General features: G+C 37.8%; 1 protein-coding gene across 5 annotated transcripts in view; it reads right to left on the bottom strand.

The window, feature by feature from the left end:
• PCNT (pericentrin) overlaps positions 1–23,693 on the bottom strand; it is a 71,266-nt gene that overhangs the window by 23,427 nt on the left and 24,146 nt on the right. For 4 of the 5 annotated variants that reach the window (XM_026047828.1, XM_026047810.1, XM_026047801.1 and 1 more), the window contains 15 exons: positions 22,998–23,236; positions 22,021–22,496; positions 20,040–20,616; positions 18,817–19,050; positions 17,835–17,999; positions 16,924–17,070; positions 15,532–15,683; positions 14,432–14,646; positions 13,618–13,826; positions 13,031–13,193; positions 10,626–10,769; positions 5,251–5,480; positions 4,966–5,085; positions 4,423–4,443; positions 1,680–1,907 (listed from right to left, as the gene is read on the bottom strand). In XM_026047828.1, coding sequence (XP_025903613.1) covers positions 1,680–1,907; positions 4,423–4,443; positions 4,966–5,085; positions 5,251–5,480; positions 10,626–10,769; positions 13,031–13,193; positions 13,618–13,826; positions 14,432–14,646; positions 15,532–15,683; positions 16,924–17,070; positions 17,835–17,999; positions 18,817–19,050; positions 20,040–20,616; positions 22,021–22,496; positions 22,998–23,236 — 3,320 coding nt within the window. The remainder of the gene's footprint in view (positions 1–1,679; positions 1,908–4,422; positions 4,444–4,965; positions 5,086–5,250; positions 5,481–10,625; positions 10,770–13,030; positions 13,194–13,617; positions 13,827–14,431; positions 14,647–15,531; positions 15,684–16,923; positions 17,071–17,834; positions 18,000–18,816; positions 19,051–20,039; positions 20,617–22,020; positions 22,497–22,997; positions 23,237–23,693) is intronic. The other variant, XM_026047819.1, reaches the window with a different exon arrangement.

Below are 23,693 nucleotides of genomic sequence, written 5' to 3' on the forward strand. Positions count from 1 at the left end.
CTGCAGGAGGGAAGAGAAGCACCACCCTGAAAGTAACACATCAATTTCTTTGGGTAGGAAAGCACCGACCATAAGCTTTTTGGCTGTCCTCAAACAAAAACATAAGTTTTTCTTGCCATCACACTAACTCTATCAGAGCTACGAGTACCTGAGTCATTTACTGACATGCATGAAAGGGCCAGCACCAATGAAACCCAAGCAAGAGCAGTGCCTTTTATTTTTCCTATGTGAACACCAAAACTAAGGAGCCATTCGCACCATTTCGAAGTTCAGCTTGATATCTGACAACTGATATCTGATTACTGCAGAACCGGCCTGCTTGTCTTCAGATCCCCCTGCATTTACTGGGCGGATGCACCTTAGCTCATGGTGTAAGCACAGTTCTGTGTGCAAGAGTCAATTTAACATTCTGCGGTTGCCCCAGTGATGCAGCAACAGCCTGTGCAAAATAGGGGCTTTATGAAACACATCCTCATTTGAAAACATACATATGGATACATATAGGATGCAATCTCACATATTTTCTTTTCCTTATTCCAAGATGCACAAGACAGCAGATTAAGTAAGTTGACTTTGAGAGCCTCAAAGCCAAATGGAAAGTAAGCAGTCTACAAGGGCCATCCCTATTACAGCTGGCAAATACAGTAGGATAGTCTTGTGGGAAAGTCATTAATTACTTTCTCCATGGAGAATTTGGTTTACTTAAGATTTTAGAGAATGACCACTTTAATGGGACATTCAGACAGCTAAAAGAATGTCTCAAACTACCATGGATGAAAGCAAGCATGTTTAATAAAACACAAGGGTTTCAGGGACAATTGACTATCACGTACCAAAAGCAGTGTCAGTCTCCATGTTCAAAGCAAACCAAAGGGGAAGTGAGCAGTCATGGCTTCTATCTGTCCGTATAGAATCTCAGAATAGCTGAGGCAGAGGAGGGTCTCTGGCGCTTTCTGCTCCAATTTTCAGCTCAAAGCAGAACTGCCTTAGAGCAAACTGCCTTAGAGCAAACTGCTAGGCAAATTCTGAATATCTAGCAAGGGCACAGACTCCACCACTCCTCTGAGATGTCCCCCTTTTCCAGCGTCTGAATGTCCCATTAGGATTTTTGTTCCCTATTATTTAACTGAAATTTCCCCTTGTTGCACTTTACATCCTTATCTTCTCATGTTTCCCCTGTGCACTGCCAAGAAGTGTCTGGCTCCATCTTTTATACTCTCACATCCCGTGGCTGTAGGCAACAAGATCTTTGCTTCCTCTCCATAAGGCTAAAGAAGCCCTGCTCTCTCAGCTTCTCCTCATAAATCATTCCCTCCAGCTTTCAATCATTTTGCTGCTGAACTCATGCCAACGCAGCAATCCCTTCCTTGACACAGCCGTAGCCACTGATTGAAACTCACATATTTTCTAAAACTCACTATTTTCCTTAGGAACTCTCAGAGAAGCAGAAGAGTTATTCCCATCCACATAAGTATGACAAATGCCAAAAAGAAGTTTTTGTTTCAAACTGTGTCTACAACAACTGCTGTTAATACAACAGCTTAATTCACCACTAAATGCAAAGCACAACCTCAAAGAATATTGTAAAAAAGTCATTGAATTCCCACAGGAAAATAGCTGCATAATTTCTTGTCTAGTTAAACAGGTATTTAAAAGTTAAAAATTCATTTTAAAATTACTTGTTTTAATTCTGTTTCCACTTTCTTCATTTTTTGTAGTTGCTGTTCTAAATAGCTCACAGTCTTTGAGACTTCAGTACCGCTGTGCTCCAGTTCTCGTATCTGTGCCATCAGTTTCTCTATTTCTTTATCACGTGCTGTGATTTCTTGATGTTTGTGTTCTTTTTCTAATAACAGCTTACTGTAATCATCCATCTTCTCTTTTATTTCTGCTTGCAAAGATTCTACCTATACAGAAATCACAATACACAGATACTCAGGCAATGTAACATAAATTCCAACTAGAAGGAATTGTAATTTCACAGCTAAGCAGGCAAAATTTTAGTATAGGCAAAACTACTGCTAAAAATCTCAGACAAAAGAGAAACAGAAGTGGAGGGAGAGGATGAAAAAGTAACTTCCTGATACCTTGTTTTCCAATATATCAGCTCTTAAAAAAAAAAAAAAAAAAACTAAAAAACATATTTGCTTATTAATTTAAAAAATAAAATTACATGAATTAAATACACTACTAAAAATCAGATTCATTGTAGTCCACACAGATTAGATGATACTTAAATAGGAAAAGAATAACTTGGCATTTGAGCAGAGTGAGATCCAATTGTGCACAGAGCTGCAGGAAAACTGCCACTCGTTCATCCCAGTAAGTCATGTGAAAGCAAAGCTAAGAGCGCTGCAAGGTGACAGAGAGGAGAGAAAGGACAAAAGAGACTACAAAGGGAGTGATAAGGTCATCAAGCAAAGTGAAAACTAGATCCAGTGGGAAAGCAATGGGACTCCTTCTAAAAGAAGTTATTTAGTCAACATCAAAAGTAAGGAAGAGGAGATATTTGCAAAATAAATGTTTTGTTCATCAAGAGTCTCCGAACTTACATAATTTCCCCTTCAATATTATAAATTAAAACCACTATATATTAACATAGAACTTTATGTCCAAGTAATGTACAGACATTACTAAAGCAGAAAACCACCCTCTGGGAAAATGCAGAAGAATAGAATTAAATTAACCGAATTAATAATCATAGAAAGTTTCATATACTGGTTAAAAACATCAAGTGATTAGCATTACATTTTCAACTGCTTAAAGGCACCGACACATTTGCTTAATTATGTATATATCTTCTTCTTTTCTCATCTCATCAGCAATTAAGCAAGTGTCAAGAATAAGACAGACTTGTTTTCTAACCTAGCAGAAAAGCTTTCTGGTATGAAAAATACCTTCAAAATTCTAGTATGTTCTGCACAGATGCTCTTGCTGCAAGATCTGGGCATACATCACCATAACACCAGCCATTACAAGATTTTACATATGAAACACATATTTTTAATGCCACATTGCTGCTGAGCAAGTGCTGTGTGTCCGTAGATAAAAAATGCTTTCTCAATGCTTTTTCCCACAAAATAATCCCATTACATACACCCCAAGCCTAAAAAACAGCAAAGGGAACAAGTATGAACCTCTTAAAATAGTTACATCCAGAATCAGAAGTTTAGATGAACTGTTTTGTCTCAGTCATTCGTTGCCCAAATTGAGCAGTTACTGACACTGCAGCTGCATTAAATAACTGCACGAGAGCCCTGAATCCCTGCATTTCATTTTGGCACAGACTGCAAACGTGCTGCATCCTACCCACAACTGGCCCCAGCTTGATTAACTCTCTGCTGTGCCTTTTCCCTTCTCAGGTCTGAAGTGCTTTGAGAGAGGCTGCAAATCATGACAACCATGAACATTAAGTTTAACAGATCTCTCTCCCCACTAAGGAACATGTCTACTCAATAAAGAAATAGCCTGATAAATATTCCAGGCAACAGCTTGTATAGAAAGCAAGCAATGGTTTAACAGTCTGACATACTTCACATGATTTTTCCAAAATCTTAGGAAAAGTGAGTGCACCCACAGAATCACAAAGAATATATGTTATATGTTAAAGCCACCACAAAAGTGGAACTTCTGGAAAGAGGTACAAACATGCCTTCAACAAGCCATATGGCATTTGAGAAAGAAAAGGCTTTAAAAAAGGGAAAGCATTTGATCTTTGACATAGTATATCATGTTAACCTGATATACATACATATAACTATATGTGATGTTCTTAGAAAAATCTTAGTGAAAGGCAATATTCATACAAATGAGAAGCCAAGACAGAAAGATATGTAATCACTTGACTTCTGCTAGCACTTCCTTAGGCATCTGCAGAAGTTAGAGAAGGCTGGTCGCAATCTGCCTGCCAGCACAGAAGCACACTCTGCCAGAGATCCAGCTGTTCATGGCAAATGCACTTCTAACACTGAGGTCTGTAATTTCATAGATTGTACATAAAATTATAGATGGAAATGCAATTAAACAGTGTAAAGATTGAAGTTTTAAGAGCGGTGTCACAAAAAAAACTGAAGGCTGAAGCACAGCACATCACTGACTTCACTACTTTTATCTCATACTCTGAACCTCAACTTCACCTTTGTATCACAAAAATATTTTACAGCAAGGAACAGCATGCAAATGCATCCCAGCAAGAGGCCAGCAGGAGCAAGCACTTATAGACAAGAGATCAAATTGCAAGGAGCTTCCCACCTCTGCCACCTGCTCTGCCACCCTGAGACATGTATCTTTCTCTCTCAGTCTAGCTGAAGCAGATTTGATGCATAAGGAAGAGAAAGAAGCCAGAAGAGATCTAATTAAACAGGAGAAATTGAAAGGAAAAGGGAAGAAGGGTTGAGAAGGTGTTCATGCTGTTTTCCATACCTGCAGAATCAATTCATAGTTCTGTATAATGTTCATTTATGTGAAAACAAAAAACAAAAAAGCAAAAGTTAATCTTTGAAAGCAAGTATCATATAAACAAGCATCTGAGAAAAAGGACTAATTTATAATTTTAGACAAGACAAGGCAAACAAACGTAAAGTAACACCCTTTATCAGACCAACTAGTATTTGGAAAAATTAAACAAGTTTTAGGACCCAAAAGCTTTTCATCAAGTGTTCTCTAGAGAGCAGAGTGCCAGTATTTTTCCAGTGAATTTAAAACAAACACAAAGATTTTGAAATTTTACTGTAACACACAAGTCCTGGTGTGACATTTCCTTCCCTATCCATAGGAAGTAATGCAAGGGCACTCCTGACTGCATAGACGTAGTTAATCCGAAGGTGCGTGTGTGGGGAAACTCAGCTCTCTGGGTGATGACAAAGGAAGAAGTCTCTCAAGAGCAAGTCCCCTAGAAGATGCAGCTTTTGATACCTACTGCAGTAAATGGAAACTCCCTCAGTCTATAAATATGGTTTTACTCACCCCATATTCTCTTGGCTGTCCAGAAGTCTGTGATTTTCCTGTAGCTTTTAGCTGTTCTTCCAGTTTCTGAATTTCTTGTTGAAAATCATCACGCTCATGTTCCCTTTCTATAGCTTGCTCCTATCAACCCAATCAGAGATAATGGAAAATTTTTATTAGAGAGTGAACATTTATTAAAACATTAAGTATAAGAAAAACTACTTTTGTAGTGAAGAAATTCACCAAACAGGAATAGCATTTACCACCTCCAAAAGCCATGTAAAAAGTGGTATCAAGCTTGCTTACATCCATGAATTGTCGCTGATTTTTAAGCTGTTTTTCAAGGACTTGAATTTGCTGCTTTAGGTCAGCAACCTCCAGTAACTGTTTAGCCAGGTCCTGGTTACTATGCAACTGTTCTTCAAGTTCTACCTCCAAAACCTTCATTTGAGAGCGCAGGTTGGAATGATCTTTTTCTGCCTGACACTGCAGCTCTAATTTCTCCTTTGCTAAAAATTCCACTTCCTTAAGCAGACCTGAATAGGAACACAAAAAATAAAAACAAGATTGAGAGACCAGGGTACACAAACGGTTTTTAAGGAAAGTACATTCAGGTACTTTGGGTAGCTAAAGAATCAAATAAAACAATTCAGGATACTGTTTTTAAGAGGACAAAAGAAACTTAGACATTCACTTCCGATTGGATCTTTGAAAACTGCCTCTAAGACTCCCTGTGCCACACGCTTTAGGTGTCCCTGCTTGAGTAAGGGGGTTGGACTAGATGATCTCTAGTGGTCCCTTCCAACCTTAACTATTCTGTGATGCTCTGAAGACTATCAGATTTACAGAAGAAAAAGGTGGATGCAGAAAAAAAAAAAGATGGACATCTCTGCTCAATCCCAAAGTGAACCTCATTTGGAAATATCCAGGGCCAAGGTTCCACATATCACCCTCCCAGCACCCTTACGCTTCTATAGCCTCACCTCATTCAACCTTACACTTCTAGAGTCTCTCAACCTGATCTCTCAAGCCCAACTTACACACTTTTGCTCCAAACCTCCTTACTCCTCCCAGTTTACTTCCCTCATGCTACATCCCTAAGCCTCTCACTCCTCTCTCAGTCACCCAAACCTGCCAGTTTTCAAAATATGTCTGCCAGCTTTCTATATAGACCTGAAACTGTCTGCAGGGCCTGAATCTGTCAACATAAAGAGAGGCTTTGCCATTAACTGTGAACATTAAAAATAATCCCGCTATTGCAGGTGAGATTATTCAGTCTAAATTCAGAAATCATGTCGAGCTAAGTCCTTGGACACACTTATTCCTCAAGAGCAAAGAGCATGCAGAGGGGAGCAAAAGGGAAAGCAGAGAGGAACAGCAGCAGGCAGCAGTGGGTCTGATAGAATAACTGATAGACATTGGCATCATGAGATGCAACCGAGCAAGTCATCCAACACTCAGATGTACGACCTAAAAACATGCCAACCACAGAGCCTAAATCCAGGTAAAGAAACTAAGAAGCGGCCCAACAGCAATGATCTTTCAGCAGGGGCTGAGCATTTCATCAGGCAAGAGATGGCAATAAAACAGCACCTGTTGCACTCCACTGCATTTGCTTACACTCAGTGCATACAGAAGCACAAAACACAGCACAAAATGAATCAACAGCTTCTTTTTAGCTTAGTAAGCAGCACTATTGCCTCCTGAGAAATAAAAGGCTGATTTGATTAAGAGAAAAAAAAAAAAAAAACAGCAGCAGGACCATCTCCTCAGCCAAAAATGCAAGATAGAAGACATAATATAATTAGGCTATAAAATTTTACAGGGTATTTAAAATACTTAATAGATTGCTGAAATACACATATCTCAATAAACGCAATCTATTTGAACATGTTCTCTTTACACAGCTCCCCCAAGTACATACATACAGCATAAAGAAAAGCGAGTAGATCATCAGGTCATGGATTCACATCTTAGTATGGGACAAACCTGCTATTTTATCAGCACAAATTCAAATCATGCAATTCCACTTTGGTAAAGCCCCATCACCCTCCTTCCCTCCACTCCAAAATCACCATTAGCAAATGCCAAGCTACAACTGAAGCACACTGCATCAGCCAGGCCATTCTGCTCACATTAGCATTCATCAGAAAAAAAGTGGCTTTTTCAAACCATGTCAATCAACTCCAAGCAATATGATTGTATTCAGCATATTTTCTAGGCACTATAAATAAGTCCAAGCCAGAGGAAGAGTACTACAGAATACTGGGATAAGGAAGGGGGTGAATTTAGGGCTCAATTCTTGAATATCGCTGTGCAAACATCTAGAAAATTGGATTGGAGCTTCAAGGAGAATGCCAATCCCCAAGTATGTTGTGGCCAGACACTTTCCATCACTGAGTATGCAACAGGAAGACAGTGATGTAAGTGCATATGTAGATGAAAGCAAAAACATTAATGAGAGTGTATTTTGAGTAGCCCACCAAACCTGATCATATCAGCTATGTATTTACCAGATTACATGCTTACCTACTCATTTGGATCTGAAAAAAAAAGAGAAAAAAAAAAAAAAAAAGAAAGAGGAGAAAAGAAAATCTCTATTTGACATCTACAAGTTTTCAGCAAGTGTTAAAACTACGTCACCTTCTTGCTTGCTTTTCCATTTTTTTTCCTTCTAGTATCCTGTATCCTTTCCTTCCAAACCCTTTCAATTACAGCTAGTCTTTATCAGTCTTTTCTCCTCTTTCTTTTTCCTGATCTATGGATCCTGAATACCTTCTGATTACATCTCTCCAGCCTCCATTATCCTTCCTTCAGTTCTTACCCTGTTTTTTTTTAGCTCCATTTCAGTCTCATTTCTTTTTAATTTAACCACTACAACCTCCCATTGTGAATGATGAGAAGCTCACAGCAAGCTTACAAGCCTCGCTGTCCTCTCGCAAAAAAAATGGAGCTGACCAACATGAAGGTAACTGCATGACGCACTTTAAGGCGTTCAGCAGCAAAACTACTTGCAAAATTGATCAGTGATTTGAATACGTCTAACTGCTTTCTGATGGATCACACGCGTGTTCTGTGGTGCCTTTTTTGCCAAGATATTCATAATCCCAGTAATTTCTTGGGCCTATTTATGAAGTACTGTTCCTCTTTGTTAAAAGAGATTCAAAATCATTAATTCATTCACTCAGTGTTACAGTAACAAAAAAAAAATTCCACACACACCCATCATTACAAACCTGAACCTCCTCTTTGTGCTACATTAGCAATAGGAGTTCCTAGAAATCAAAGCATACAAATGTGTACGAGACAAAAAAAGGACATTTTGAGCAATTCCATCTTGCATATCACTAGAAACTCATGCATAAATGAGGTGGAGTACCTGCCTTTGAATTAGCAAAAGCACTTCATCTTAATTAGGACCTGAAGCTCCTGATCGCTTGTGTCAACCCATGTCTATAGCCGCTATACATAACGCATTTACATTATAACCATGCAAGTTTATTGCCAGATTCTTAGAAAATGCACAGGTAAATAGCCAAGACAATCAATATTCTCTTTACATTTCCAGTTTTCCCTCAACAGAGAAAGAATCCTTAATGCCTAAAACCTCCTTTTAGTTCCTGACCAGTGGGATTCAATGTACTAGAAAAGACCTTCAGTCTCTGTAAGCTGTTATACATTTATTTCCATGACACCCAGGAGCAGCCATGTCCTACAACACTACAAAATGGTTTTGCATTTCTTTTGGGAGGTATTACTCAATGCCATAATCATCGCTGTAAAGCAAACAAAACATGCATTCATTTTCAGTTGCAGCCCATTGAATTTGTTTATTTTCTATAGTCATTCCACATGGAAAAAAATGTTTTCCCCTGGCTCTTTCCCCCTTACTGGCAAAGATTATAGATTCTGTAAGCCAGGCCAATTTATGTTAGACCACTGCAGGTTTTGTTCTGTTTCTCTATTAGATTTTCTCTAAAAGCAACCCTTAACTATTAAGGAGTCTATGAGAAGTCAGAGCAATAGACAACTTCAATGCTAACATGCACACGTATTTTGACTGCATTGTATTTGAAAGGACTTGTGGATAGTCAAAAGGAAGAACAGGGAAGGATGGTGGACCACAAGATCAAGACAACTGGGAAATCAAGAGTTGGAAAAGAACTGAAGAGAGGCAAGAGGAAGAGAAAAAGAGAAGATGACAAGGGATGGGAGAGAGACATGAAAGGTACATAAGACTTTTAGAAGAATGATACAGTAGGGCTGAAAGAAGTCTGCAACGGTCTCCTGAAAAGGGGACAATTAACTGCAACAAGTAGAGTACGTTCTTGACAAAATTTGATTCCACTGTGTGAAGTTTATAGGCTTTACTGTCTCTTCTACCATCAGCAATAGAAAAATATGAAAAAATAAAACAATAACAAAAAAAACCCTCCACAACTGTTTCCCCCATCTTTACTTCTGACCTATCCAGAAACTACGTACAACTATCTGTTATGTAGGAGGCTCAAGCAGAAAAAAAAAATGAAAGTTCATCTTGACATTAGCAAAATCATAAGGCAAATGACCCCAAATGCTAACAATTCTACTCAAAGATGATACACAAATTCAGTGAAATATTAGAATGACGCTATGGCATGGTCACCAAACAATCTCTGAATTTTCTTTCATAAATCAAAAGATACCCTAGATATGAATATGAACCAGCTTATTATATTAAGATTTTTCTGTCTTTAATGAATCATTGCTGTCACTGCTAGACTGTGTGCTACTTATTTGTACTGTAAGTTGCATAGCACAGACCCCCAGGCCTTGCATAATACAGGCCACGTGCTGAAGAACTCCCCTTTACCAAAATCCAGTTCCCTATACAAGCTTTCTACACTTAAAAAAGCTCAAGTATTGCCTCCCACCAAGTGTGTGGAAGGCAGGGGTTAAGTCATTCAGATAATTCTACACTGCTATGTCTTGTCTTCCAAATTTAACTTGGTAATGTAGTGGATAACTGTGGTTTTGTCTTGGGCTTAGAGTGGGCCACTCTTCATTCCAATGTGTAAGGCACCTCCTCACCCTATCCCCTTCCAATGAAACCACCTCACTCAACTTCTGCACTCCGTATGCTTTCTTTTAAAAGCATTAGCAGACTATGAACTCATTCACTAAAGACTTTCCACAATCACCCTTCTTGATCATCTGTCTGTCTGTTTTGAAGGAAAACCCCGGGGAGCAAAGAATTATTCACTGAATTATGCTGCATATTTTATTACTTCCATCAATATCAAACTAACTCTTTGACTCCTGGCAGTATTAAGATTCTTTCAGCTCCAACTCAGCTCTCTTCTGTCCACACTGTGTTAACTAGCATTCCAATGACTGTTGGAATACCTGTTGAAACCAACTTCCTTCAGTTCAGTTCCTAATGCATTCCTCATTTCCTCAGACACTATCTGTTTCTAAATAAGCAGAAAACTGCAGTACTACTCTTTACTAACAACATTATCTTCCAAAACGTGAAGAACCAGCTGCTTTATTTGATTTTCTGCTTTTACGGTGAAGTCCTGCTAGTCTGTGTCCCAGCCTAAGTCATCAGTCCAAAAACGGGAATGCTGTAGAGATAAATTGCAGTGTGACCTAGTTAGAGGACAATTCCCTTCTTGCCAATTTTCATACCCACTCCTCACCAAGGATGGCCTGTTCCTGAGTCAGTTCCTGGAAGCGCTCACGCATATTCTCCAGTTCCACAACAAGACGACGTTCAGATTCTTCTTTCAGATTCAAGGCCTCTTCCAGTGCAGCTTTTTCTGCAACATAGCCTTCAATAATGCCTAAAATCCCAAGTCAGAATGCAAATAAAACACCAGATAAACTCATCTCTGGAAAAACAATTGAACAAAAATACCTGAAAACAAGTAAATGATTTAATACAAACAGTAGAAAGCAACAGTATAAAACAATTTAAATTTCTATTGTATCTAGACTTTCTGAAATGGCTTAAGGAATAAAATGTGTCAATTACATATTTTGACAGATTTTTTTGAGTCTGTTGCTCCACGAGATACCACAAAACACAGGGAACGTATATGAGAGTTTGTTCAGCCTGAGACCATCTCAGGACAGCCTGATAAAATCCCTGCTGGGGGCTGATTTGAAGAAATGGACTTTCTCCAGAATAAATAAATAAAAAGATGAGATGCTAGATGCAGAGACCAAGAAATTCAGGAATGACTCACAGAAAGGAGAAAGGAAATATGTTTTTAGAGAGACCAAGTAAGCTTAACAGAATACGACTGAAAAGAGATGGAAAGCAGATGCCCTGCTTTGAGAGAGAAGCTCAACCTGAAGGCCTTCCATCCCAGAGTGTGGAAACCCTCAAAGATAACCCTACACACAGGTGAAGAACCAGACCAAAAGCAGCGGACCTAAAGTTTTAAATCTCACAAACGGGAGCCAGACTGAGGATGCCCACTCTGTGACCAGTGGCCACAATCATTTTTTAATAATAAAAAGCATTAAATGCAAGCAAATCAAATTCATAGTTCCCAGATAGGAGGTCAGCATCAAATTAGAAGAATTTCATCAGTCTTAGGGCAATGTGACACTACCAACAACTCCGAACATCTTTGTGGCCTGTCTGAACATGCATTTATCAGAACAAGAGACTGGTCAGTCCTCAGCATAAGCACTGCAGTAGAGATGGGGTTATTTTGTTGTACACTGCAGCGTTGGCCAGTGCAACAACTCAGCTGCACCTTTCCTGAGTATAAACAAATTTAGATGGACTACATGTTTTAAAATAATGCCATTTAAATTAAAAAAAAAAAAGTAAAGCAAGCAAAAAAAGACACGCTGAGCCTTGTAGGAATAAAGCACTCAACCCCTGTTTTAGAAATTTAACTAGGGACAAAGGATCATAGTATTTCAAAGCAATTCCTCAATCACTCAAGAACTATTACAGAGAAGAAAAGCATGTCTACTGATGAGATTATCTTTTTTTTTTCCTCCTCCCTTCCACAGGATTGTGCTATAAAAAGCATCTTTCTTTTTTCTGCTTGGTTTTGCTGCATGTTTCAATAGCAGTAAAACAGTGAGCATTATTCAGCTCTCCTCAAGTGAAAAAGAAGTCCTGTCATGCTCAAGTTTTTGTTTGGTTTAAGTGACTGATGTCTCTAGGGCCTTGAGCATATCACACCGTTGTTTTTTGGTTCAAGAATGTCTAAACTAGCTATTTGCCAAAGAAAGAGTAGCCTTTTCACAAAACCATTACATATTTTACATCTCTGTGGGTTGTGTTTTCAAGTTCTCACATGAATCTAAGCAGTTTAGTAGTCCTCTTGCAGGCAAATGCTACTGCAGTGCATTTTGCTCTGGATCATTCCGCTTCTGTTTATAAGCCTGCTGCTGCCTTTTCCCTTACCTTGGGCTTCTTTTTCATTGGGGTTTTCCAAAAACTACTATTAACAAAAACTAAAGCACATAATTCAGAAGCATTTTTTAATTAATTCCTGATAATTTAGAGCTTACAAACTCAATATACTAACATGATATGATATTACATGTAACTTTAGGTTCATCACAACAGTGAAAATCATGTTCAATAACTAACCACAAAATAGCTCTCTGCTGATTAAAAGCCTTCTTGTCTCCTCTTAATGCCTACACTACCATCAAACATTCCTCTGGCTCTTGTTGAACCCTTCTAGGGTCAGACAGGTGGGCTTGTTTAAACTGGAAATGTATTTTCTTTTCAGTTAGACAAGTTCTCATGTTCAGACATGCAGGAATGCAAAGTGCTGTTTTAAAGATTATAGTATTTTTCACACACAGTCACTAGCTTAAGCATAAGAATAAACACTATCATGCCTGCCTCAGGTAAATGCAGTGCTGATGAAGGAAAATAAGCAGTAAATTTGCAACAGAGAAGACCATGCTTCAAGTAACTCTGGGATTTGAAATGCAAAGATGGATTATATAGGCAAGTCAACAACAACAAAATGACAAAAGACCCCCAATATGTATTTTAGGTATTTGGAGGAACTTTAGGTGCAAATAACACTGGAATCTCTTCATCTTGATTTCATTTTCTTACCTTCTGCTTTGTGAAGCTTTAGTGCCAGCTGATTCTTGGCCTCACTTTCCTCACTGAGGCACTCCATCAGTTCCTGGTGCTGACTTACCACTTGGGCCGTTTCCTGATTGCGGCGGCTGAATTCCTCTTCAAAATGTGCGTGGATTTCATGCGTTTTCTCCAGCTAAAAGAGAACAATCACCACCCCACCTCCAGGATCAGTTTCTGAATAAACATACAGAACTACAAGCATTTAAATAAAAACTTGCTCATCAATTTAGTTAGCATTAATATATTTAGGTCCAGATTACGAATTTTTGTTTCAGCACTAGATTAATTTTATCCCAAGCCCCTGGGCATTGTGGCAACTCCTGGTACTCAGAAAAAAAAATCATTAGAGTCTCGTTTACAAGAAGTATCAGAGACCAAATCTTCACTCTAAGAGGGCAAGGATGGACTCACTGAGTCCATCAGTATATTTGTATATTCAGACAAAATACTTCTTCTCAAAGTAGCCAACTCCACAAAGCTTTAAATACATCAAACCTTAAAACAGATTTCATTTTTTAGAGTAATTACACATCTATATAGATAAAACATTATTTTACCTGTTTAGTTGATTCTGTAACTAGTTCCAGAAGTCTTTCCACTGCAGTGCGCAAGCGATGACAAATTTTCAGTGGCATTTCTTCATTTTCACATGCCAGATCTGGGTTTGCAAAAATGCTTTCACACAAGTACTGGCTCAACTCAGACCCCTCATCAGTCACTGGAGACAGTTGGTTGTGTTCTGTCAGGGTTTCCTCCAGCAGCTCATCTATCATGAACAAACAAGCTATTTCAAAACACAGAAAAACAACCCAGAACCAGCCACCAGCTGACATCAGGGACACTGTTTGGTCTTAAAGAAGTAGAGCAAGGCGAAAATTTGTCAACATTAAATTACTTTGATGTTTATAAAACAAGATACTCCCCCTTCGCTATATTTAGGAATATTGTGCAAGTTGTGAAATGTGTTTGAGATCCCTAAAAGCAGAATACATCCCCAGCTTTCTTTACCTGAGGCTCGTATATACTATGCTAAAAAGCAAAATAAACAAAAAACACATAAATAAATAAATAAAATTATCATCTACTCAGCCAACTGTTTTCCAGAACAGTTTAGTATTTTTGTTATTACAAGGATTAAAGTGATAAAATAGTTGTGGGCACAACCTTAGTGTGGAGAAATTTTAAAACATACGGAGAAACAGGTTGCATCAGGAGGTATCTCTGCCTAGAGCCTCCTCCACACACAAAACATTGAATACTTACATGAAGTGTGAAGCCTCCTGTGCATAATATAAAATGCTATATAAATATATAAATGAAAAAGCATTTTCAAAAATATTATGTAACAGCATCCAACAGATTTGTACTCACCTTTTTCTGGCTGATGCTTCTGTTTGGCTTTGAAACACTGCAAGAATCCCATTTCTTCCATAATACTCTGACTTTCTTTAGAATCTCCAGAAGCCAGACTATCATCAAGGCAAAGACCAATCTTTCTACAAATAAGATCCTCAATAGCTATTGTAGCTTTCACCAGCTCCATAAGCATTTTCAAAACGTGCTGATAAGATTCCTGCATTTTTTTCCTAAAAATGAAAGCAGCACTAACATTTCAAACTCTCATACAATCAATTTAAGACACTTAGAACACACTGAAAAATTGACAGTTTAAAAAGAGTGTCTTGCAGTAGCAAGTAGCATTTCTGATAATGAAAATCAAAGAAAATAATTCAGATGTTTCACAAAAATACAACCATTTTTTAAAGGGCAAGTTTGGCAAAAGTCTGTGCCTTCTCCAAAGGTAGATACAGTAGATAAAGAAAGTTAATATTCATGAGGTCATTTTAGTTTCAAGAAAACATATTAATAGTATTTCTGAAGTGTGCAATATTAGACAATTCCTGCTATGGTCACTCATGCCAAAGTCTGAGTAAACCCAGGAATACTTGATGTAGGTACAGAACATCCAAGAACTAGGAATCTTCTATACTTCAATATTGTTAAGGACACTAAATTATGCAGAGGAAGTAACACTGAGCTCTGGGAACACCAACAACAGCAAGATGCCTTCTTAAAGAGAAGTGATTTTTTTCCAAAAAGCTTATTCAGCATGATAGTTTTCCTTTAATCCATGTATTCCAAGGACAAATTGCACCAATTTATGTTGTGTTGAAAAGTTAAAAAAAAAAAAGTCATTTTCTCAATTTCCTAGCTTTTGCCTACATTATGAACAGCAGAAATCCCCAAACACCAGAGTCTCCATCAGTCCACACAAAAAAAAAAAATGAGGAAAAATAAAATGTGTGAAAATATATATATATCTCCAGATAGCATAGTACTACTAATAAATCATGCTTGCAAGTAAAGTACATTTTGCATTTGGGCAGATGAATTCTCACTTTGTTGTCCATTTATTTATAAGAAGGCAGGCAAAAGAACACTAAGCATTATATAACCTAAGATGTACAAACCTTTCATCCTGGGACTGATTGATATCAGATCTCAACATGGCTACCAGATTTCCTCCTTCTTGGTTCTCTCTATCTCGCCGCTGAAGGAGAGTCTCCAGTTCTGAGTTAGTCTCCTCTATTTGATGATTTAAAGACTCCACTTTCTTTTCCAGCTGTGGAAAAACGTAGTTAAGACACAAGAGACAGAAAGCCAATCAGTTTGTCCGAATTATGAACTTACTATTCATCACTTAGTATATATTAAATCATCAACTATTTAGCTGTGCTGCAAATTTGCTTCTAAAACTGTCAGAAACAAAGGACAGTAGACAGACTGAGAATGAATGGCTACTATGTCACTTCACCTTAGCCAATGCAGATTTTGCTCAAAGAAGCTGCTTCATCTGCATCCATATTTAGTGCACAAGTAATTCCAAAAGCATACAACAACTTCATGGCACACTTCTGTTTGTTTTTCATTTGCTTTTACTGTTTACCCCTCAAAGGTATAAAGCAAATGTTGACAGTGCAGTACACAAACCCGAGCAGCAACCTGATCCAGGATCAGTCTCAGACAGCTTTCTCCATTCCTTTATGTGCTGTACCAGAAAACAAGCTCTAGAAACATCTAGGAAATGTTCTCTCCCCTCATGTTTGTGTTCAGATGGCATCTCTATCCCATTTAAAAAGGAAAAACATACACACCTCCCAGATTTTGCTATTTGAGGCATTATCCAAACTGCAATATTACACTCCACGCTACACACTACCAAACAAACCAGTACTATAGCAACAAACTTGGCCTCCAAGCAAGCCAACAAATGAGTCCAAATACCCATTCAGAAGGGAAGTACAAGGAAATAAAAGCATTCTATTCCCTGGTCAGCTTTCACACTACTCAGTAAACCCTGCCTGAAAAGAATGAAACATTGAGTTTCTTTCAGCAGGAGAAATTGTCAGTGTTACTCTTACCACTTTCTAGCTTTTCTACTAAACACGAAAGCCCCACAGCACAGTATGTCCACCCGTTCCCCACAACCTATAGCACAGTTGGTCTAAAAAGCTACAGCACATTTTTCTACAGATCTTTCCCAGGATAGATACAGTTGGCATCAATACACAGAAATCAAAACAGAGTTTTTTTTTTTTTTAAAGCAGTGTTAATCTCAGTGGAAAAAGACTGAAGAGCTCTGAAAAGGTTACGGTATTTTCAAACTATTACCAAGTTTCAGTTTCCTTGTTACCGCCAGAGCACTGCAGCTAGCAAACATTACACATGAAGCATTACAAAATAGCAGTCACCTAGAGTTATGCACACAGCCCTCCCACACACCTTGAGAAAAGCGGAAGTGCTGTGTTAAAATAAAACAGAAAAAGAAAGTTTAAAATCTAGGTTTTAAGTATTTTCCAAACCTGCATAATTTTATCTGCCTTTTCCTGTAGTTGCACTGATAACATCTCCTTCTCCTTTTTGTGAGCGGTCAGGACCTTTTCCCTCTCCTGAATCAACACCTGCTCCTTGTCATGCAGTGAGGTCTTTTTTTCAGCTTCAAATTCCTCCTGCATAAGCAACATATACTTTGGATTACACACCCTTTACAAGAAAAAAAAAAAACTTCCACTCCTAGAAACAAAAGCCCATCACTTAAGGGAAAAAAAAACAAAAAGTACTGCTCAAATCAGCTAGCAGCCACTCACAGTCTAAGCTCTAGCACTTCAACACAAAGTCATGCCAAAACTATGTTTTAAGAACAGTTAAATAGGTAAACACATTATTTAAATGTGCTCACTGGTATCTGCATAATTTCAAATTTACGGAACGGTGATGAGAAGCAGGAACAAGAACTGGCTAAATCAAATTGCTGACAGAGAGATCACACAGTCTGAACAACTAAAAGGTATGTGTGGCGCTGAGCTCCATGAAAGACAAATAATTTACAAGAACAAATCTAAACCCTACAGTGTATATTTACTTTGTTGAGTGTTCTAGTAGCATTGGTCCTTGCTTACTTCAGTGGGGCAGATGTGCTCTAAAGGAAGAAGATCTTGTCAAACAAGAGCAAATTAGGACAATGAAACAAAGAAAGCCCTGGGACTCCTTCAAGGAGAGGCTAAAAAAAAAAAATCCTGGTAACTAATTGCTTCTGTAATGTTCAGAATTAGGAGACGAGAGAATTTTTTTCAGCCATACTATAAACTGAATGTGCAAGTTCATGTGTGAGCAACACATGCAGTACTGAAAGATTCTCTGCTTTTTATTGGTGAGCAAAGAAACCACTTTTTTTCCAGGACATGAAACTCATGTTCATTTTAGTTAGACCCACCTTCAGCTGTGCAATTTGCTGTTCAAGTAGTAGCTCTGATTGACACTTCAGAAGCTCAATCTCCTCCTGGAATTGAAGCTGCTGCTTCAGTTTTACCTCTTCAAACTGAGCCAAAAGAGTTGTCCTCACAGTTTCTACTTCAGATGCTGATACAGAAGCATACATCTGCAATAAGTAATAGAAAATATTTTAATTACAGTATCACATTAAAAAAAGATATAAAAAACAATAAAGTCTAGCTAAACTCTTCGAGCACTTTCACATACAGAACTCTTCAGTTATTTAGCATATCCCATTTTTCAAATTAGTAAGCAAAAAAGCAAAAGTTATAAAATAACAAAGCTTGTGATATTCACAAATTCAAGGAAAAAAATTCAATTTTGGTTGGTGACTTCTCCTAATTAACACACTTTTAAAAGAGAGAAGTCTTGACTACTTGAGGCTACTGGCACTAAAACAAAAATTAATAGACTCAAGGAATTTTTTTTTCCCCCATTTCAATGTTGATTAATAAAAAGAACTTATTTTAGAACTTAGAAACTTCTTAGCATTCATTATAAAAGCAAACAGTTATCCATAAACACCTCTAACATCTAACCTGAAGGCAGGATATATGAGGAAGTGTTAGCTACTACAACGTTACTATGAAGAAAAAAAGAATTTGGGTGTTAGTAAAGGCTGTTCACTTACACAAGCTTGCAACAGTTAATGACCAGTTATTTATGTTCAATCAAAATGAAAGCTTTAAAATTTTGAATTAAAAATAATCTGAAATCAAAGAACATGAAAATCCTTGCATGACAAAAACATTATGAACATTAATTCAAATATATAATGGTAAGCCCAGCTTTGTCTCTCCTTATCTACTAGCACCAATAAAGTCTAACAGCACCTATATAGTCTTATTTCCGAGATTAATAAAACTGAATGTATTCAGTTTTTGGAGTGTGGCTTATTTTATGTTTAGCTAGATTATTCTGACCTCTTGCTCATGTTCATGTTGTGCTTTCAGTTTCTCTAATTCTCCTTGAAGCTCCCTGGAATATTCTTCCTTATATTTCTTAATTTCTGCCTCATGAAGATCCTGAAGTTCTTGGAGTGCTTTTCTATGCTTTTCTTCCATGTGCAGAACCTCCTCACGCAACGTGTCCAAGGCCAGACGTTTCTCTTCTTCCAGCAGGCTTCTTTGATTTTGAAGAGCTCTGTTCAAATCATCCTAAACAGAATTTAAAACCAACAAAAATACTTGTATTTTTTGTACTCCATTTATAAGGCACATATGTTGCTGTAAAAGCTCATAAAAGTAAATATTAGCATTGACTCCTGAATGAAGAACACACACATCATATCTTTGAAATGGTTTGAAATGGGTTCTTTTTTCTTAGTTGTGTAAAATTCCTTTGTTTATCCATAAGTGGTCCTCATCATCATAATCTTCAAAAAGTTTTTATTCTCTGCTTGAGGACACACAAGAACAATTACAACGCAGATTTAAAACTAGGTAGTAGAGACATGTTAAAAAAAAAAAGCCCTTTTTGCCCCTTGTAAGGCTTTCTTCTTAGCCTTAGTGGACACAAAAACAATAAATTTTATGTTTGGGAAGTAAAAGGGTAAGAGAACAGTACATCTCTTCCTCTGGAAGGTCCTGGAGTTCTAGTAATGAGCTAAACCCTCCTACCTCTTTGCCTTGGAAACATCCTTGGATCATTTTGTTAACCCAGCCAACAGCAGAAACCTCCTCACACCTCTGCGCTGGCAATAGTAAAATTTTAGGTATTTTTAAGGACTTAAGTCTATGCCTACTCTCTCCTCAACCAAACCATTTTTGGCTCTCAGAAGCCTATCTGGGAGCTTGGAGATGACATTTTATTTTGTTCTTCCTCTCAAGATTGTGCTAATAAGCAAGTTCCTTAAATTTACGAAGATGTAGCTAAATCTACAGCCTCCAATCTGAATTATGCTAAATATTTATCTCATATACATTTCCCTCACACCAACTAGAAAACTCAACAATTTTCAGTTTTAGTTTCCTGAATCACCCTCTGACCACGTCACGCAAGTGTTAGTGTTTGGCGCAAAGGACGCTGTAGAAACACACCTGAGAACAAGAAAGCAAGAGGGAATTTCCACTCATTTCAACAACTCTCATACTTAAGAGGATACAATTAAATCTCAACCTCTATGCCAAGTTTTCTTTTAACTCACCTTATGAGCTTCCTGGGCTTCAGCAGCCATGGCTTTAAGCTTTTCCATATGAGCAGTAGCTAGTTCAATTTTCAAATTACTTTGTGAAAGCTGAAGTTCTTCAGCATGCTTTAGTTTCAGCATCTCTACCTCCTGAGCCAAGCGAGCTTGAGCCATTTTATCCTTCTCGTGGAACTGTTGTGCGTGCCGCGTCTCTAGCTCTGCAAGAGCCTGCTTGTGCTCTTCCCTTATATTCTGAATTTCAGATAGGTAGGATGATTCCAAGGAATCCAGATTTGATAAGTGTTTAGCCTCCAGCTCGTCGATTTGTGCTTGATGCTTTGTCTGAAGTTCAGCAACAAAAGCTTGAAGCTGACCCTGCTGTTTACTTTCTAGTGAAGATTTAAGTGTCTCAAGTTCAGCTCGGTGCTTGGTCTGAAACTCAGCTTTGAGAGACAAAATTTGCTGCTTGTGCTTCTCCTGTAACTGCTGGCTTTGGAGTTCTAGTTCATCAACGTGATTCTTTTCCAGTTCCTGGAGAAGAATCTCTTGCTCGCTTGTGAATTTCTGAGTCATGGCCTTGTGTTCCTCCATAAATCTAAATTATTTTGAAGAAAATATTGTCATAATAGGCATCAATAAATAGATAAACCATCAACTAAGAAGCAGGCGTTACTTAGCCTCCACAAATTTTACTTTTAGGCTTCACATGCAACACTAATCCAAAGCAAAGTGCGGAGATGATTTCATAGCCAAGTAATTAAGGGCTTGCATGACGGGAATTGTCAATATCTGGTTATTACCAGGTAGACAGACACTCCTATTGAACTGCTCACTAATATAGGACAGCATTCACTCTAGCTCATTAAAACATACTTGGAGAGTAGCATGGAAAAAGCATCTCTGATAACGTGCCCAAAACAAGATATGAATTTCAAGTGTTACTTTAAAGACAGTGTGAGCAAACATTGCCTGGTAAGAGCATCTAGGACATAACAAATACTGTACATAAGCCAAAGTATATACACCATCTACATTTTGAACATGTTATCTGCAAGCAGACAGGCTGCCAGAAGAAAAATCTTTAAATACAAACTGTTTAGACTAAGACATAAAGTTATTCCAGAGCACATGCAGGATACTGAGGCTCTTCAAACTATCTGGGCTACCTAGGGCCTGTATGAAGCTTGATGCAATAGATTTGCATTTGCTGTAATTATTAACTGTAGTATTTGGGGATATGGACATCAATAACTAAAAAGTGATTGGTTATTTAAAGAATAAGTTCCTTATTTCAAAGTTGTCTTAGCGTAATTATCTCCCCAGTCGTTTCTATGAGTGTATGTTTAGGGAGAGAAGAAGGGGCAAGTTTAAAATGACATATGCCAATATAAAAAAGTATTTGTTTCAGTATTTGAATACTGGGGAGAATGAGAAGGGACACACAAATAAGCAGTTGCAACCTGCATCTCTAACCTGAATTTAATTTTGCCATAGAATATTGAATGCGACTCATCAACCTCATCTTTCATTAGGTATCAAAAGCTCTATTTACTAGAAGAAACGCATTCAAATTCATTTAAGTTGTTTGATAACCCCTGAACAAAGTTTTGAGAGTTTTCCATTTATATATGTTTATATATTACATATAAATATATATTTATATATATTTATATATATTTATAAATACTACTATGGGATCTTCAGCAGTGTCTAGTGTTCTTAATAGACAACAAGTAGAACTAGACTAGATTCTGTTAGATTGGCTAGGCTAAATTTAACGCGTTTATATTAAGGAAAACCATACAGGAGATCTTAATGGAAAACCTTACTGTTCCTTAGAAGGAAAAAAGCTTCGCATACAGAAGTTAGCTTGTAACATCAGGTGACAGACCTATATGCCTGTCATTTATTAAGCCTAAAATAAAAAAGCATTACTGAAATAAACATTAGCTCTGATTATTCCCAGCAAGGAATAAATCCCCAAATACACAAGGCTTACTTGTTTTGCACTTCCATAAGTTTAAATGCACATTCTTCTTGCAAACGAAGTGTGGCTTTTTCCATTTCTTTTGCCATAAGTGTTTTGGCCTCCTGCAGCTCCGTGACATACTGCTCCTGAGACTTCTGTGCAGCCTGTGCACTTGCAAGGCTGTCCTCTAGCTGTTGCAAGTTGTTTTGCTGCTCTTTTACCAACTTCTCTAATTCCACTATTCTGGCGGCCTGCTGATCTTGCAGCCGATTCATTTCAGTTTCGCGAAGTTCAAACTCCTTTCGTAAATTTTGCTTCTCTTGTTCTGATTTGTTTTCTAGCTCTGCACGCAACAGTGATAACTTTTCTTCTGTTTGGATCCTCTGCTCCTCCTTTTCACAATTCCATTTTTCCTCTTTTTCTTTATACATCTTCTCTATTTTCTGGACTTCTTCTCTGGCACCCCTTAATTCAGTCTTGTGATCTTCAGTAAGCTTGTATTTTACCTGCAAACAGAGTTATTAAAAATGCTTAAGTATTAGAACCAAACTGCATTCTCTGAGGTATAAACTCATAGATATTTACGGTCTTGGAGAGATTCAGTTCTTCCAGTTAAGTCATTCTTCCAAACAAAAGTAAAGCAGAAATGGCAGGTTGTAGGTAGGTTGATTCAACTCACTATTTAAAAGCAACTATAGGCTGGGGAGAAACAATGGGAAAAAATCCTAGGATTTGCAATTGTATCATTTGTTCTCTCTTGATGCATTGGATCAGTATTGAAGCATGTGCCTTCCCACACTGTGTTCCTGAAGAAAAATGAAGCTGTGGGAAACCAAGCATTTAATGGTAGGGCATCGAATGTTATTCCTTGTAGGCATGTAGCTCCCTTTCAAGACAAAATTACTATCATTAACTCAAAACAATTAAAGTGCAACTTCTATTTCACTTGGCCTTCTCAACAGGATTGAGTTTGCCCAATTCTGTATAAAACGGTTAATACCAATTACCTTTTCCATTTCTTCTTTCAGATGCTTTTCATTTTGCACAGAAATATCTTTTTGCTTAGCAATCTCTTCCTTTAAGTGCTTTATTTCTTGTGAAAGTTCTGCAATGTAATGCTTCTCAGACTGGAGGAGGGAGAGCTTCTCCTTATGCTCTTTCTCCAGCACAGCCATTCGCTCGGCCACCTCCAGTTCTACTTGTCGCGCTGCATCTTGAGCACTTTGTAGTCGCAGTTTGGTGATTTCTGAACAAACAACAGAATAACATTCTAGAATTTATTTTCTTCTAACAAGCCTTATTAATTCACAGCAATAAAACAATGCTGAATGTTGCTAGTGGCACAATTTATCAGTAGACATATCTAACTACAGAACAAGAAACATTGATCAAAATGACTTCTGTTCTGCTGTACTTAATTGTCAACATTATCGTCCATCAATATGGACACACACAGAATAATGCAAAGAATTATATCCTACGGCATGAGTCCCCTTATACCAACAGCAGTCACAGCAGGTGACCATTGTGGGCAATGGAATGGCAGATTACCACAAGTTTTACCTTCTTTTATTCACATATTCTTTAGATAAAGAATTTCCCTGGAGGGGCAGATGGGGCAACTCTCTATCTAAGCATTCTTACTTGGGCAGGTTTGATACTTAGTCTAACAGAGATGGAAAGAAAAAAAAAAAGCCATAAAT

This window comes from Nothoprocta perdicaria, unplaced genomic scaffold (assembly GCF_003342845.1).
Source record: "Nothoprocta perdicaria isolate Ctin4 unplaced genomic scaffold, notPer1 scaffold_11, whole genome shotgun sequence".
In the NCBI taxonomy this organism is placed as follows: Eukaryota; Metazoa; Chordata; class Aves; order Tinamiformes; family Tinamidae; genus Nothoprocta; species Nothoprocta perdicaria.